The 19,126-nt window shown below is 35.0% G+C and overlaps 2 protein-coding genes across 2 annotated transcripts; one reads left to right on the top strand and one right to left on the bottom strand.

The window, feature by feature from the left end:
* The first annotated feature begins 1,018 nt into the window (after positions 1-1,018).
* On the top strand, positions 1,019-4,056 carry LOC143541727 (GDSL esterase/lipase At5g33370-like). The gene is made up of 5 exons (XM_077034469.1): positions 1,019-1,356; positions 1,452-1,579; positions 1,917-2,159; positions 2,866-3,118; positions 3,604-4,056. Exons 1-5 carry the CDS (start codon positions 1,113-1,115, stop codon positions 3,840-3,842), a joined length of 1,107 nt encoding a protein of 368 aa, XP_076890584.1. The 5' UTR covers positions 1,019-1,112; the 3' UTR covers positions 3,843-4,056.
* Positions 4,057-5,106: 1,050 nt separating this feature from the next.
* Positions 5,107-8,906, bottom strand: LOC143541726 (uncharacterized). The gene is made up of 2 exons (XM_077034468.1): positions 8,427-8,906; positions 5,107-5,844 (listed from the first exon to the last, which is right to left on the bottom strand). The coding sequence occupies exons 1-2, from the start codon at positions 8,870-8,872 to the stop codon at positions 5,241-5,243; spliced, it is 1,050 nt and encodes a 349-aa protein (XP_076890583.1). The 5' UTR covers positions 8,873-8,906; the 3' UTR covers positions 5,107-5,240.
* Between the last annotated feature and the right edge of the window lie 10,220 nt (positions 8,907-19,126).

Below are 19,126 nucleotides of genomic sequence, written 5' to 3'. Positions count from 1 at the left end.
GTACCTCTACGCCAATCAAGAGGATTATCCAGCCACACTCTTGTCCTTGGGCTTATCACCTTCTTGAGCCCTAAGGGGCTCTTCATTTCGAATGCTTCTTTCCAAATAAACTAGAGGCGTGGCCTCATGGACCCCACAAAGTTGCTGCCCCGGACCCACCAAGGGGCGTTGCCCCTTAGAACTCTCACATAGTATATGGAGGTTCCTTAGTACCGAAGGCATAATAATTTGGACAAGTGTATACTCCATAGCTCATAACTTGTACCAATTTATTGTGTATTCTCATTAAATATGCTAATGCTAGTAGATTACCAATTACCCAAATAGTCCGATGACACTAAAATCACGAACATGTAAATTATTACATAATGCGATTGTGGTGAATACGTAGCCTCAATCACGTTAACGCTGATGAAGGATTTGTTTTCTTCAACACATGATGAATTTCTAAATGAAGTATATCGATTACGGTCTCAATTATTATGTAATTCAGACAAAAGCCTAAATCCATTAAAGTCCATATAATTTTACTCTTAAACTAATTTGACTCCCTTTCTTTGTATTTAAACCATTATATTGCATAATTTTCATATTTGCTGTTCTTATATTGTTATGCAACAATGGTATGTATGTTAGTTTTAGATTTGTGCAAATTAATTAAGCCAGTTTGATAAAGAAAATATTGTTTCCAGGAATACCTTATGTGCAAATTTAATAACAAAAGGTTAATACAAAACTTGCAGATAGTAAAGAACATTCACCAGATGTAATTTAATTAACAGGTACAACAAAGCAGTGGTAACTATGTAAAGGCATTATGGTAATATAATCAAGAATCTAGAGTTGATGGTAAGACTGGTTAGTAGGGGCTGACTAAACGGTGCCTGTATTTGTGTAATATTTAATAGCTTGCAAATAACTGTCAAATTTAATACACCAGAACTACTACAATCTTGTGCAGTTGGATTGGCTGTACACTGACTACAGTCCCAAATTGCCTATTTATAGACCTCATATCCCTTGCTTGTTTCTCAGATCGAAAACAACCGAAACACACACATTTCCGTGTGTTTGTTTCTACATTGCCACTTATAAAAGTTACATACACAATAATGGCTAGCTCAAAATCATCACTTGCCATATTGTTGTGTGTGACATTAGCAGTTTTAAGTAATGTAGTCCTTGAAGCTGAGGCTAGAGCTTTCTTTGTGTTCGGTGACTCGTTAGTCGATAATGGCAATAACAACTACTTGGCTACCTCGGCACGAGCCGACGCACCTCCTTATGGGATTGATTATCCCACTCATCGCCCTACGGGCCGGTTCTCCAATGGATTTAATATTCCTGACCTTATCAGTTGAGTTATTACTTTTAGTTTTTTGTTGTATGGAATAACTATATATCATGGTTTTATGGATAAATATTGAATATTTTTTTATTAATAATATCAGGTCAAGCCATTGGTGAAGAACCAACATTGCCATACTTGAGTCCATTTCTTACTGGTCAAAAGTTACTTAATGGTGCCAATTTTGCTTCTGCTGGTGTTGGGATTCTTAATGACACAGGAATTCAGTTTGTAAGCTCTCTTCATTCTTAAAAAAAACAATATTTTGTTAAATTGTATACATATTTAAATATACCAAGATTTATTTTAATTTGTATAGAAAATACAATTTGTGACACATTTAATACACCAAGATTTATTTTAGAATGTACTGGAAATACAATTCCTGTGAAAAGATTTATTGTTTGTTTTACATTACAAAAGGTTTTCCAAGGCATGCATATATAATGTAGGGTCAGAAAACAATATAAAAAAGATAACAATGATAAGAATTAATAGACAGCTAGTACTGGAATAAGTCTTAGTAATTTTGATGAGATATATTATATATGTGTGTTTTTATATGCAGGCCAACATAATAAGGATTACATTGCAAATGGAATACTTTGAACAGTATCAACAAAGGGTGGGTGACATAGTTGGCCCTGCAGAAACTCAAAGGATTGTGAATCAAGCTTTGACACTTATCACATTGGGAGGCAATGATTTTGTAAACAACTACTATTTAGTCCCATTCTCAGCAAGATCTAGACAGTTTTCGCTTCCAGATTATGTTGTCTACTTGATCTCTGAATATCGCAAAGTTTTAACGGTATGTAAATACAGTTATTTTCACCCATAGTCATTGTCAGTACTTCAGTTTTTATGTCATAAAAGTTAGATAACATCAGGGGCGGCCTTGAGGGTGTGCGAGCCGCACCCTCGGCCAAGGCACATTTTTTTGGGGGGGTCAAAAATATTTTTATATCTTTTATATATATACATATATATATATATAAAATAACTCTTATGTATTATAATTGTATTTTGATCCGTAAAATTATCGGGTCCAAAATATTTTTTATTCATAATCTATTGCATAAAATTTAGGTTATTAACTTATATATTTCGGAACCTGTTAGGCCTAGGGCTTTTATATTTCGGCTAAGTCGAGGTATATAAATTCTCAGAGACGGCCCTGGATAACATACTAATAAATATCTTTTCTTTTCTAACATGTTATGTATGGGTTCATAATAATTACTGCCCATGCATGTTGATAAATATGTTATTATAATTTCTTGAAATGAAGTGTTATGGTCCCATTTATAGGTCAACTTTGAGTATTTTTTTATATAAATTTGCGTAAATCTGTTGGGGCAGTTGTGTATGTCAATATCATAATTCATTGCCAAAGACTTTTATTAACATATATGCAACTCTCCATGTGCTTCAATCTTGTCAATGTTAATATATACTTTTTGTTCTAATCAACTAAATTGTTCAATATATATTAATGTTGCTATTAATGAATTCAGAGACTTTATGAATTGGGATTAAGAAGGGTTTTGGTGACCGGAACCGGACCATTGGGATGCGTGCCAGCAGAACTAGCCCAACGTAGCCGAGATGGTAACTGTGCACCCGAGTTGCAAAGAGCAGCGGGTTTGTTTAATCCTCAACTCCAAAACATGCTTAACAGCCTCAATAGCGAGATTGGGAGCACTGTGTTTATTGGTGCCAATATTCGACAATCCAACATTGATTTCATTAATAACCCCGGAAGATATGGTAAGTTTGGTTTCGTCATCAGGGTGTAAACAGTCCAAGACGCTCATGAGATATACGAGATTTACTTGCTATAAACTTGAATCTATCCGAGCTTAAAAGAGCCCGACCCCAAGCTAAAGCTTTTATTAAGGCCCGTATAATAGACGAGCTTTAGCCCAAGTTTCACATATCGGGGTAGAGCCAACTTGTGGGCCTAAATGAGCATCTTACTTATATAATATATATTTAATATAATAAATATATGTTTATATAACAATTATAACAAATAAAATTACGATAAAAATTAATCAGATAATATATATTATACTATATAAAAATTACAAATGTATTATTATAAACTATAAAAATATATAAATAAAATAGTTATACAATTAATAAATAATAAACGAGCCAGGCTCGGGGTCAGCTCTGCTTGTCTACACCCTAATTCTTCACCAAAAGTGTATTAAAGCATCAATCAAGATAATGTTTATTTTGTTGAGCAGGGTTTGTTACATCAAAGGTGGCATGTTGTGGACAAGGACCATACAACGGGATCGGGCTATGCACCGCGTTATCAAACTTGTGTCCGAATAGAGATATATATGCGTTTTGGGATGCTTTCCATCCATCAGAGAAAGCGAACAGGATCATTGTTCGACAAATTCTAACGGGCTCAACCGACTACATGTCGCCGATGAATCTTAGCACCATCATGGCTTTGGATGCTGCTGCAAATGTGTGATTGTCTAAGTTTCTGCACCTTGCTTGCATCTGTTTTGAAATGATATATTGTTTGTGTATGTTGTTACTGTTACAGTTTATTTCATTGAGTGATTTTCTATGCAGCAGCTTATTTGAGGATTATAGGTTGTACTTTCAATAATTTTGTGTCAGATTATTGTATCATCATCAAATGTTTGTATCCTAAGCACATTTTAATAATAATTAAAATGCCACAGTTCAAAGATTTGTTGCAAAAACTTCAAAAGTTTGTTATTTTTCTTGTCAATATTGTGTGTTTCTCAATTAATTAAAGAAGAATTATTTATCATGTTGTAAGCATTCAGTTTAATTAAGGGAAAATCTCAAAGATAAACATATGATCAAGTAAAGTTTTCAAAATAAACATTTACTTTTCAAATATGAAAAATGAACATTTACTCTTAGTACGAAAATGTCTGTCATGTGAAATTTTTTCTGCAAAAGTGCACTACACGTGTACACACTACCCACTAGGGAATTGACATGTGGCTCTTTGAAGCCTGACTTCAGTTCTTAGTGTGTCTATACTTTTTCGTGCAAAAGTCTCCTTTTGACCGAGATTTTTACACTAAGATTATATGTTATATGTTCATTTTTTTGTTTGTGAAAGATGTCTATTTGAAAACATTAACCGGTCACATAGTTATTTTCCCAATTTTCCCTTTATTTATTTCTCGAGTAATTTTAAATTTAATTTTTGAGGTCTTTTATTTCCGTAAAAAAAAATTATAAATTACCTTTTAAACCGGTATTATCCAAATTTATCACGAAACATTTAGTTTGCAAGACACAAGCATTAATAAGACAAAAATAAAAAAATAAAAAAAAACTGAGTTTGAAAAGTAAAAATATGATATAAATATCAATGATATTTAGCTACGAAACTATTTTATTTTAATTAATACATTTCAGCACTTGAGTTATCAATAATGCGTACCTTTGTTGTCTTTCTATGTTTGTTCAAAACTGTTGGAACAAAGAAATCAACACACATCAATGTAATTAAGTAACCATCGGCCCCACCACTTCACCAAATAATAGAGGTTATTTGTGATGATTTTGACACATTTTGAATAACATGATTGAATTTTCAGTGTACTTTTTCAGTATATAATGTAAACAATGCAATTAAGCTACAGTTACTTTTTAATATGATGAAAATAATAAAGATAATAAACTAGTAGCAAACTTAATAAATAAACATAAAAAAAAAACTAAACATTAGTTTTCAGAATACACCAAACACCAACTAATGCAACACAGATATATGGCATAGCATAACATTTAAGAATTTCAATATTAAATCACTAAGACTTACACAAACATAAGACAATCTAATAAAACTTTATAACATAGAAGGCATAATATTACAAGTCTTTTATCTTGTATTCAAATCAAACTCGGCTCCTTCGCGCCAATCACTTTGAATCCCTGCGTCTCCATTCTCCCTTTCCTCATCATTCAAGAAATCCTCCAACGGCTCTTTCTCGTCTCTCTGATTATTATTACCGTTGCCATTATTATTCCATCCGTCCATCGCATCTTCAGCATTCACTTCCGGTTCTTGCTCACCCATTGACCCCATTGCACTGGCCCGTATCGGTCCCCTCGCCATCATCTCCGCCCGAGCCTGTTCTGCTTGAGCCATGGCTGCCATCCTCATATTAGCTTCTCGGCCCGCCTTTTGTTGTTTTTCCATTTCTGCCCTTGCCTCGAGTAGCGATCGTCTTTCTTCTTGAACCAGAGCTTGCTCAATTAATAATCTTTCTTCTGAACGGAATTCCCCGATGGCCCGTTTTCTTGAAATGATATTGAACGCGAGCACTTGTTTTTCAAAAGTAGCTGTGAATTCTGAGACTTTGTTGGCAATGCTTTGGTCCCATTGTTGTGTACGCGATAAAACTTGTCCTGTGGTGTCGGAATCAAGGATTCGGTCGTCTTCCTCGGCTTCATAATCTGCTACTACATGGTATGGCAGCAGCCTGTAGAAATACTAAAAGATATATAAGTAATTCATGAATTTAAAAAGTGAATCATATATTGATTTGTGCAGCATAACTATAACTTGCAGAGTGCGAATTTGGTACAGATCAAAGCAAGTTAAGTTTGACTTCAACGATTTAGACCAAAGATCTTATGTAAATAAATAACTTGCAGATTGTGCAAATTTAATACAAGTCAAAGCAAGTCGCGTTGGGTTTGTTGGGTTTGGCAATTTGCCATTTTGGGCCGTTCTTTTAGCACGAATCAGGCAATTAGATCTTTGAAGGTTCAGTAGAATAGTAGGTTTAAAAAAGATCAAGCATTTTACCTTTTGTGTATTAAAGGGCTAAGGAAGAAAAATGAAACAATGCCTATTAGCACGAAATCGGTTAAATTAATAACATATCCATACTACAATTAAAAGTATTTATGTGTATTCTAATTGTTAGATTCCTTTGCATGAAAAAAACTATCTTATTTTTTATTATAACTATATAGATTAATAATAATAATAATAATAATAATAATAATAAATTTCAGCTGGTTCGGTTTACCCAGCCAGTTCCAACCCATCAGCCGAAAACTGGACCATGAAACCCAAATTTCCAAACCTTGAACCAAACTGGTTCTCACTGAAAACAGTTTGGCAACTTACAATAAAGCAAATATGTTTCACCATCAGCACATGATGAAAATCTCTGGACATATGCAAACATAGATGTCTTGTACAGATGTACAATTAACAAAACAGAGTTCATTCTGCTGACCAACCAATCATCAGCCGTTGCTGGCCCACAGTTAAATGCTCACATCCCAAAACAAAACAGAATTACAGAAGAAACCTTTAACTGCACTCCTAGACCTAGAACCTAGTTACAAATACCGCTTGATGTGATATAATTCTTGGGAGAACCGTTTAAAGAAGTGTGTTAATTCTCATTTAATTTTCAGCATGCATGAAAACAGCATATTACAGGTTTTTAGCCTACAAAACAGTTTTTTATATCCTAATCCAGTTACAGTTACTGGCCTTAAACATGTGGTTCTGCTGACTCAAACTGTTGCATAAAATTTAATGCTGACTATAACTTTTTTTGTGTGTACACTCGTGGCTTTTATAGAATCAACAAATTTAAAAACTTGGAAGACTTTAAGGAAAATATGATTTCTATTGAATACTTAACCAGCTATTCCTACAAGGACAATATTCAAGTCTAACTGCCATGGTTATGCATCTATACAATGTGTTGTAGCAATGCAATAGAAGAACAAAATACTTACAAACAAAACAGGATTTTTGCTGATATGGTTTCATGAATATAAATCTAATGGAGATCGATCTGTTCATAAATCAGATTAGCTGAGGTCTTTGACTGTGATCTGTAACAGATAATTCACACACCCTACCTTAAAATTTTATATCACACGCCTCTAAACTAAGCCTAGAGGTTACAAATATTTATTAAACCAACAAAAAATAATGTCTGTGTGAAGAGAAGCTGTTGAAGTGGGTAACTCAAAAAGACTCAGACAAATAAAAAATTGCAGTAAGGAGATGTGACTTTAAAAGAAAAACAACAACTTAATTGACTTAATGCACATTCACGGTAGCCAAAAGCTAAACTGATAACATTATTTAAAAAAAAAAGACAAGAACAATAAAAACAAAAATTTAAATGATTGCAAAATAATTATCATTTCAACAGAGCATAATATTTCAGACAGGGCCATGCAAAGAGAATTATCAACCATGTGACTGACACAAGTAACACTGGCAGAATTAGATGACTGAAATAGATTATGATGTAACAATCAACCAACAATCCTGCTTCGTGAAAATTAGATGTCTGAAAACTGAATGCAGACTCGAGAAGTAAAATCATGAAAGTCTTTTTATCTCGTTTCCAGGAAAATATGACGATAGCATCGGATATAATGTGACTCACGAATCAATCAGCATTTGTGTGCCAGGTGTGTTAAACGTGACATGCAAAAATACGGGAAAAAAAACTAGAAAGAAAAAAAAAGGCACTTAGATACTTTACATTACAGTTTTCAAACAGCTTCAACAACCCCTGCAAAACTCTATCGTATAGTCTAAAAATAGCATTTTGTAACAACTTACAAACTAAGTTATATATATAAGCCATTAAACCGCCTCTAGCATTATTTAGTTATTTCTTCACATGTATTTAGCTAGTTCCATTTGAACTGTTGTGTGATATACACATACTCTATTGGTCCTAAAAAGATTCACATGTACACATTCAATGCCTTACTACAACATAGAGACACCTAGTAACCCAATAACTAACAAAACCGATATTTAAGACTGATAGAACTCCAACAATCAACAAATTCAAGTAAGCTACCGTCATCGAACAGCTGCAAACAGACAAACAAATAAATGAACAACTGACACCACTCACAACTCACTAGACAAGCATAAAGCCATAAACTTTGCAGCATAGAATACAAAGCAACCCGTAAATATTTAAACCCATGTATTATTATATTACATAAATCCATACCAAATCCATTACCCCCAACTAATTACAAAAGAAAGAAATAAAATTGATACCTCTCACAGGCATCTTCAAGCGAAGCAAACGGGCGTTTGAAATCCGGATGGCAAACCCGCCAGGCGTCCTGATAGGCCATCTGCATCTCCGCCTGGTTCGCGGGAGGCTTCTGCGTCTGGGTCCGATTGGTGGGTCTGATTTGCGAATTCAATGACATGGGGTTAGAGTTAGGGTTAGGGTTTTGTTGTAAATTAGGGTTATTGGGTTGTTGTTGTTGTTGGTTAATAACAGGACGCTGTAAGGGACGGAGGTGTGCGTCGATGTTGGAAGGGAAGCGAGAGATGGCCTGCTGTAGCTTCTGCTGCTGTTGCATTTGTTGTAGGAGAAGCATGCGTTGTTGGAGGTGGTGTGGTTGTTGTTGTTGTTGTTGTGTGTCTAGGAATTGTTGTTTGAGGAGTTGTTGTTTGTGTTGGTCCGGAGTGATGGCTGGTTTGCCGTCGTCCATGGTCTCCGTTGCCGTCGCTCGGAGGCTGAATTTGGGGCGTCTTGCTTTGCCCCTTTCTCCTCCTCATTTAATGGACCCTATACATAACATAATACATTCATATTTTTTTGTAATTATAAAAAACTTACTTTTAGTTTTTATAAAAATAAAACAAAAATAACTATAGCGGTGTAAAAGTCTAAAAGAAACTATAAAAGCTTATGCGAAATCGAAAAAAGTGAACCGATATTTTTGGTTAAATGTATAATAGTCCGCTAGTTAAGAATAAACAAAATTATTTCTCAATATTTTGCCAACCTTTTTTTGGCTTAAAATTTTCAAGTTCAAAGGGAAAAAACCGAAACCAAAATGAAATCGAAAAACCGAAACCAACGGTTTCATAAAAACCATAAACCGAAGTTTTGGTTTTAGCCCAAAACCACACTGAATCACACCACGCACACTAGGGATGGGCAAATTCGGGACTGGTACCGGTTGGTACCGGTACCGTACCGGTACCGATACCGATTTGGTACCATCGGTACCAATGTTTTGAGTTTCGGTACCGGTACCGGTACGGTACGGGACCGGTATTTCCCGAAAATTTACCTTAAATACCGGTCCCGTATCGGTACCGAACCGAATATTTCGGTAGCGGTACCGGTACGATCCCGATCTCATCCCTAACGCACACCCATAAAAAAAACTATACACGGAAAGTTGGACTGCTAACTACGTTTTCATGACATGGTTAATAGTTCGTGTTGGATAAGTAGATTACATCGGATAGTTTAGCTAGTGATGGACATACTAATCTTTTTGATTGGGCAGAAAAAATTTTATGGTTTATTGTCTATAGATAAGAGCATTCACATCTCATTCCATATATTTCCCTATGATTTAGCTAAAAAACATTATTCTATAAATTTATCTATCATTTTTCAAAATTCTTCCACATTCTATTCCCTATTCATATTCATAAATTAATTCTTTATTATTTTTTTTTCTCTTTTGTCTTATTATGTAGTAAATGGTGACTGGTAGATATGTGATATATTATATGGTATGGATAAAAATGAGTCTCTATATTTACGGATTTAGAGCATTCTCAACCCATTCTCTAAAGTTGTCAAACCCATATAATATAGGGTAAATTTTAAGAAAACAATCAAAATCACCACTCCAATTCATTCCCTATTATATGGATGAGTTATGGAAACTAAAGTAAATCCCTAAATATAGGGACCCACTTTTGATCCATACCATATAATATATCACATATCTCCCAATTACCATTTACTATATAACAAGACAAAAGAAAAAAAATAATAAAGAATTAATTTATGGATATGAATAGGGAATAGAATGTGAAAGAATTTTGAAAAATGATAGATAAATTTATGGAATTGTGTTTTTAGCTAAATTATAGGGGAAAACATATGAAATGGGCCGGGAATGCTCTTACTTTAGTTGTCATATAACTCATCTATATAATAGGGAATGGATTGGAGTGGTGATTTTGATAGTTTTCTTAAAATTTACCTTAAATAATATTGGTTTGACAACTTTAGAGAATGGGTTGAGAAAGCTTTAATTATTAACTTTTTTTATTCAGATAGAATTGGCTAACATATGAAGAAAAAAAATGTATTTATTAGACCAACTTTTATATTGAGAGATCATTCGTCGATTAGTTTTATAAAATTCCCACCCTTGTTACCACCGGTGCCTTGGACACCACAACCATGATTGCCTCCATAGGAGGGGGGGCACATAAGGTGGGGATGTTAACATCATGGCTATGGTCGAGAGGGAGACGTAACAAGGTGGTCGAGGTGGTGGGACATCGCCATCGGTTGTTTGAGAAGGATTAGGGCTGTCAATTTATGACACAGACTTGTTAACACGACACGACACCGGTTTTAACAAGTTTGGGTTTTAGCTTAACAAGTTTCGTGTCTTAAACATGTCAACCTGTTTAAGACATGTTAAAATCCATGTCCTAACAGGTTAAAGACATGTTAACTGTTAGCAATCTGTGTAGATTTTTAATTTAAAAAAATAAATAGATATGCACTCCTAAATTCTTAAACCTAAAGTCATACTTATATATGACATTTCACTAATGCCCGTCAGAATCCACTATTATATTTTTAATGGATGTTATGATTTGTTTCTATAGTTTTTTGTTTCAAGTATGTTATCGATTTGTGTTTTATTGTTTCATATATGTTAAGGACTGTGGTTTTTTGTTTCAAATATGTTATGGATTATGTGTTAATTAAAATTTTTATACGTGTTTTGAGAATTTTTGTTCCATTACACATGTATTATGCATTGTATGTTTGAACAAGTCTCTTAACATGTCTTAACATGTTAACCCGTTACTAAACAGGTTCGTGTTTGAAAAAAATGACACGGTTAGTTATCGTGTCGTGTTCATGTTTAATATAGCAGGTCATCATGTAGTTGTGTTATGTCCAACATGTTATAACAGCCCTAAAAAGGACATAGGTGGTGGGGACTGGGGGGGTGGATGATGTGATAAAGTTACTAATTTTGGAAAAATTGTTGAATTAACTGGCACATGGAAATTTAAGGGAGATAATTCTAAACCTTGTTTGAATTCATTTCTCAACCGAAGTCAAGCAAACAAATTAATAATAGAATTGAGATTTCAATTACAACAAATTTTGTTAACCAAACATATCAAGAGATGGAATTAGGATTTACACTACATTTGAAGTACACGAACCAAGCACACTTTTTATATCGGGAAAATAAATCATGATTGTATGCAATTGTAAATAACGTTTTCATAACATATATTTTTTAATAAGATAAAAAGGTACATTTATAACTATAATTTATGGACATATGTAACATCACGAAAGTTTCGGATTTAAAATGTCAAGTTTCAAAAGATGAAGGATTAAAAATGAAACATCTGATTTCAGAAGATAAGCTCATCGCGTATCGCGAAGAGCATGATTATGAAACCAACCAAAAGGTCCTATAGCGATACGCGATCATCTGAAAGCCAGCGTCATCGCGTATCGCGATGACGTGGTCTGACAGGCATGACACGTGTCGACACGTGTCATCCAGTGACACTATGTGTTGCCACGTGTCACCACGTGGCACAGCGTCCGCCACGTGGCAAGCCTATATGTCAACGCGTCACTCTACGTCGCGATACGCGACGGGCTAGCCTAAAGCCATCATGTATCGCGATGCCCTTGCTGATCAGCCTATAAATAGAAGGCCATGGGCATCTCATTTCATCACACCAACATCAGCTCTCTTCTCTCTCACTAAAACATCTCTCTAGCCTCATATATTATACCTTGAAGTTCGTGCAAACCCTCGATCATTACCTCGTTTTCCGTGCCATTTCATCGAAGTGCGTGCCTCATACCAACGACATTCCAACAAAGAAGGTGTTGCCATCCCAACGTCCCGACGACCTGCCTCGTAAAGTGTGCTGACGTGGAAATAAGTGTTGGTGTCTCGATTTGCGTGCGAAGAAAAGGTGTCGAAAGGAAGTGTTTGATCAAGAAGATAAAGAAGATAAAGCGGCGTCAAAGTGCTGCTCGATTGTATAGGGTTCCTTTAAGCCAAAGAAGTTAGGCATAATGCTCGAATAAAATAATAATAAAATATTAAAAAGACTTAAAACCCTAAGTCGAAGATATATTCGATACCTCGATAAAATAAAAGAAAACATAACAAAGAAAAGGAAGAAATATGAATATGATACTATGTGATTGTTATTCCTTGTTATAAGTATTATTTAAGTTTAATATGATTATTCTTAGATAATAAAGAAAAGAAAAGAATACGTTTCTTAAAAAAGAATAAACTTATGGTTTAAAGAAAATAAGATTTAACTAAAGGTTTGTCTTATAAAAGAATATAAGTTAAAAGAAAGACTTTTAATTTATAAAAGAAAGAAAGAATACTTTTCAGTTAAGGTTTTAAAGTCTAGGTAAAGATTATAATGACTAAAGGTCTTAAGCCGGATTGTATATCCGACTAAAGAAAAGGTTATACTCGTACTATAGGTGTGAGATAGCAACGGGAAAGACCCTCGGACAGTGTTTGAAGCTGATCCAAATCGAAAAAGGTGAATACGCTCCAAACTTTACAAACTTGTTTACAACGAGTCAAATGAATTAAAAGGTTTACATGGGACTACGTGTCTCTAAAACATTATAAATAAAAGTATAAGCACTAGCCCTCAGGCTATTGTATACGTTTGTCTGGATCCTTACATTTGTGGTAAATGTGGTGGGCACACCACACCACACCTGGTCACAATTACGATGTCCTGCGGGGAGCATGACCATGTGTATACGAATAGGTACTTAACTAAGTCGAAGATGCGGTGTTTGCTGGGGTATTTAGTGTAGAGACTTGAGTTTATAGTTGTATTGTTTTTAAGCTTGGTTATTCCTAAGCCATGTTGGGCCGAGACCTACGTAGTCTCGAGGGGTAATTAAGTAAAAGAAAATATTTCAGCGTCAGCATATTCACCGGCATGTGTTGCTGACGTATTTTCTAAACATTTTGCAGGTAATTAAGAATATGTCTTGGGATGACGCAGTGCTCAAGATATCCGATGGCTCGGATCATTTTGTTAAACTTAAATGTTAAATGAATGGTGGTTTTGTAAATAAACAAGTAATCTTATATACTAAACAGGAACTTTTAAAATCTCGCCTTTTGTTAATGTAAATATTATATTTTAAATCCACATGTTATAAAGTCTTCCGCTTTTAAACCGTTAACTCGGATGTATTTTCAAATGTGGTACCAACTGTTGGTCGCACTCCCAGGCCTAAGATGGGGGTGTGACAACATACTAACATGTTATGTGTTATATACTAATAAAAACAAGTTGAAATGTTATTATGCTAGGTTTGGTTAAACTCAAATCTTCAAGAGTATATAACTTTTCGATGTTAGGCTTTCGCAAACTTGTTTAGTGTTTGTTAAAAATGATGAGCGAAGTCATCATGTACTGTGTTTGCACGAAAATGTGAAGTAAAAGAAGCATCATGTTCTTGGCTCATTGAAGTAAGAGAAAAGTAAAGAAAGTGGTTGTTATAAAGGAGTTGTGAATATGTCACGACTACTAGTAATTTATATGATCCCACCCTTTCATTTAGAGTCATAATTTTTCATTAGGGGTGTTCATGGTCCGGTTTTCGTGGTCTTTAGGTTAAACTGTAAACCAAACCGTTACTAACGATTTTTATTTTTGTAAACCAAACCAAACCGTAGAAATCTTAAACCAAACTGAACCAAACCGTTAGTAACGGTTTGGTTCCGGTTTAGTTTCACGGTTTGAACACTTTGGGATTTACAAGATGTCCAAAATAAACGCTTTTGGTAGATTAATCAACAGAACCTAGATACATAAGGGAACTCAAAAGGAACACATATGAATATATGATATCATCATTAGTCACATGAAACAAAATATACGGGCATAAACATTTTATAAGGATTTCATAACTTGAGTATATGAGACTTATTGTGTTGGAAACCTGCAAATTAGAAAGCACACTAAAGATATCTATTTACTATTGAGAATTGAAACATAAGAAAATAGGTTTGCTTACTTTTAATTTAACTTATTTAATTTGAATTGAGTTAAAACAACTTAGTCTTAATTATGTATAATATATATTTATATATGAAATATTTCAAAACTCTAATATAATAATTTCTTACGGTTTGATCCGGTTGGTTTTTGGTATAAACCGTAAGCCAAACTGTTCACTACGGTTTGAAAATATTGAAACGATAGACCAAAAAGTTAGTATGACAAACCGACCGTAAAACCAAACCAATGACCGTTTTAGGGGGTTTCACGGTTTGAATCCGAATCGTGAACACACATACTGTTCATAACCATGAAAGGGGCGATAATTTCTATTAGTTTTGGTTATGCTAGGATTCACAATCACGATCGCAAAATAATAATAAAGAAATGCAATTCGGAATTATGTTCATAAAACCTAAGATTAATAAAGAAACACGAACATGTTATATTTAATTCTCCTATTTTTTATTAGTTTTTTTATTTAATCAGTGCAAATATTTGTCCAACCAATTAACCGAACATGTTATATTTTTTGTGTTTTATCTTTTGTTTGGTACGTGACATAGCAAACAAACGTGTTTAACCTTATAAGTCGATTATTAAAACCGATATTGAATTTTTTTGAAACAATTTCTTTTCGATAAAAGCATCTAAACGATTTACAATGAAGTGCCATGTAAACGGATAACAAGCTGCGCCGCAACCTCCCTTTTGGATAGCAAACTCAATCCTACTAAAAACAAAGTTTCGGTTCTTATGGGCCGATAAGTTACCATGTGTGACTTTCTGAACTCTGTTCAAAAGGTCCATGACATCCATAGCTAAGAAACCAAAAGTGTTAAAGGCAAATGGGATAAACACGTGTTGATTCTCCAAACAGGCTCTCTCGTGTTTAGAAACCTTGCCCGATGCCGCCTTCAATGTTGTCTAACCTGCTACAAACCCATTGTACCTAAGCCCAACAGGAGGGGACACTCATGTGAGGTCCACTGATGTACATATAAATATACATCTTTTCGGCATTAAATAATCTCTAAAAACTGCAATTTCTATCTAATAACATAGCATAAAAGACTACTTATCATAATAAAACATAATTTCAGGTGAAACCAAGCCCCAAACAAAGAAACAAGCGAAAATACGAAGAAAAAACAGAAGAAAACACAAGAAAACGAATAAACACGCCCCCATGCCTCAAGAAACACGCCCCCATGCTTCTAACATAAGAAAAGACAAAATCTGGAAGCAAAAGCATGGGGCCGTGCTTATCACGCACGGGGCCGTGGACGAGGATACAGAAAAGACAAAAAGAATTGAGCACATGTCACTAAAAAACACGGGGTCGTGCCTACCAACCACGGGGCCGTTGCCACCTCACACAAAAGACAAAAAAATCTAGCACATGTTATAAAGATACACGGGGCCGTGCTCATCATGCATGGGGTCGTGCCTCACCATCCAGATTGCCTATAAATATTGGCTCATGTTGCATTCATTAAGTGTGCCTTGAAAAGAATTCTCTCCGGTTTTCACTTATAAAAACACACACTAACACTCACTTTGAAGATCTAGTGAAGAGTTTGAAGGTTTGGAGGTCATCACCACTAATCATCATCATCAACCATCATTACCATCATTAAGAAGAAAGATTCATCTACATTTGGTTATATTGTTCCAAGTTTAATCATGTATTTGTTATTATCAATCATCTTAATGTCTATCTTCATGCTCATTATGAGCTAAACTCCTTTTACCATCTAAAATCTATGAAGAAGCTTTGTTTTACTTGATAATTAATCAAGACATGTGATGTAGTCTAGTAAAGTACATGGTTATATTACAATTATCTTTTGATGAGAAATGTTTCACAATCTTAAATCACTAATTCAAAGTTGGTGGTTGTCAATATCATTGGCAATCGTTCATGATCGATTCATGTTCTTGAAAGATAGAAATACTTTGATATATTATCGAAACATGGATCCTTATATTGTACTTAGAAATGATGAGATATAAGTTATGGTGTATTTTTCTAAACCTTGGTAATCCGAAAATGGCTTTGCTTAGGATATCAAATTAGCCAAAGAAACCATATGTTAACGGAATGTGTAATTATAACCTACTTAAATCAACCAAGGAGAGGTTGTGTGATGAACTGTACCCGGAAATTGGTATTCGAGAAATTGAAGTCAATCCTAATCTTTCTACTTTACGAAACTACTTGCCAACTTAAATTGACATCATTGAGATGGTATGACATTAGGAAAGGGTGGACTTTAAAATGCGCATATCATCTCCTTAGTGCCAAAGATGCTCACTTAAGGTTTAAGGAGCTATCTATCATATATTGCTACGGCAAGTTTATCACATGTCTACATATTACTTATCAATGTTAAAATGGAGTGGATTCTTGATCTTAGATGGTAATCTTCGCATAATTGAACAACTCGTTTAGAATTTCTTGTCTTGGTCACCTATACATTATATATAAGTATTTACATTTTATAAAAAGTTCAAAAATTAACCCCAAAATGACTAAAATCTCTGATTGAAGTAAAACAACGATTTATTATTAGAAACATTTGTGTCCACGGATCGATACTTGGTTCTTACCAATACTATTCTACATATATGATAGGTACACTTGCCTATTTTGTGTGTGTTCAGTCTTTGTAGAAATCACTTTTATAAATTTAAAACACGATTTTGTGCAAAAGCTAAATATCCAATCCATCATATTTTATACAAGCCGCGCACACGCACATCAAAGTTTTTTGGCGCCGTTGCCGGGGACACGGTACGTTTCTAAGAACGATCCGAGTTTTAATTTAATCATTGTTCATAATTGTACAAATTTTTAACTTTTATTATATTTAATCTTATTTTATTATATATTTACTAAATATTAAAATATATAATTTTCCGGCTAGCCTAATTTTTTTTACCTTACCTTACTTTAATTAATTTAGACCTTAGTTTAGTTTAGTTTAAAGTAGCTTAACTTAACTTGTAGCTTAATATTAGACTAACCTTTTAGACTAACTTTAGCTAACTTTCACTTTAGTTTACTTTTGATTTAGTCCCATGTATGTAATCTACTTTTGAGTCTGAGCTTGTTTCTCCAATTTCTGAACCGGAACGACTCTTTCGTCGACGAACTCGTAAACGGACAACAGAAACCGCCGAAACAATCAAAGACGAATCGGTAGACGCCACCACATCAGGAGAAAATCAAACCGAAGAAATGATGGCGGCTCAGAACAATGAGCCGAACACGAGCCAGTATGCAAGCCAACTCTCGAAGGCTACGGTAATGGAGTGGCTCCACCCGAAATCACCGAGAATCTCGAAATCAAATCAAGCACCATTCATATGATGGAAAATTCAGTTCAATTTCATAGTCTCCTCGACAAAGACCCTCTTTCTCACATATCCCGATTCTTACGAATCTGCGGAAACTTTAAAATCCAAAACTGTTCAGAAGATCAAATCAAACTCAAACTCTTTCCTTTCTGTCTAAGGGGACAAGCCCTAGAATGGATAGAATCTCTTTCTTCTGGTTCCATCACCACTTGGGACCAGATGGTTGAACAGTTTTTCCTCAAATATTTTCCACCCGATAAAACTGCCAAATACCGAGCCAGCATTACCGGATTTCGGACCAATGATGATGAATCGTTACACGCAGCATGGGAAAGATACAAAAGTCTTCTAAGAAGATGCCCACATCATGGACTGAGCGTATGGTTACAATTCAAACTTTCTTTGACGCACAATCCAGTCAAAACAAACAGGCCATCGACCAAATAGCTGGTGGAGACCTGGGATCCAAATCACCTAACGAAGCATTTGAAGTCCTGGAGAAAGCCGCAAAGAAGAGTTTCGCTTACAACCCACCAAGATCTACACCTACCCATAAAGGAATACACCACGTTTATTCCAACACTCTTGTCATAGCACAGCTTGAAGCCCTTTCTAAAAAATTCGAACAACTTCAAGCCGAACTATCAAAAACCAGACTCACATGTGACAATTGTGGAGGAAATCATAAGATGAGTGACTGTAAACAAGTCATCATGGCCATGGAAGAAGTCGATTTCATCGCTCGACAGAACAACGCTTTCAGCAACAACTACAATCCAGGATGGAGAAACCACCCGAATTTCAGCTGGAAAGATGGAGGTAACACTCAACCTTTATCCGGATTCGAAAAAGACCAATGAATCAACCCTTCCAACCTAAACCTCAATACCAAGATCAAAGTTCTAGTAGCCATCAAAACCCAAGCTACTCTAAGATCGAAGAAATGTAAATCCAGTTAATGACCAAAACAAATGAAGCAGAAAAGAAAGCCGACTCAATAGCTGTTGATATCAGCGGAGTATTATTAAAACATGAAGCCGATCTCAAAAGTCAACAAGCATCACTTCAGAACCTAGAAACCCAAATCAGACAAATTGCCCGACAATTATCCGAAAGACCACCTGGCGCTCTTCCAAGCAACACAATCACCAACCCGAATGCAACAGCTAACGCCGTTACACTCAGGAGAGGTACGACCACTGTTGTCTCACCAACTTCAGAATCAGTTATGGAGAAAAAGTCTCCTGATGAAACACATGAAAAGCGGACCCCAACAAGCATAGTCCAGCCTAAGGAGCCAG

The sequence above is a fragment of the Bidens hawaiensis genome, unplaced genomic scaffold, assembly GCF_021521415.1.
Source record: "Bidens hawaiensis isolate Kalapana, Puna unplaced genomic scaffold, B.hawaiensis_p1.1 tig00012643_1, whole genome shotgun sequence".
Lineage (NCBI taxonomy): Eukaryota > Viridiplantae > Streptophyta > Magnoliopsida > Asterales > Asteraceae > Bidens > Bidens hawaiensis.
Note: the sequence above shows the minus strand (reverse complement) of the source record. Positions and strands in the feature narration are given on the sequence as shown.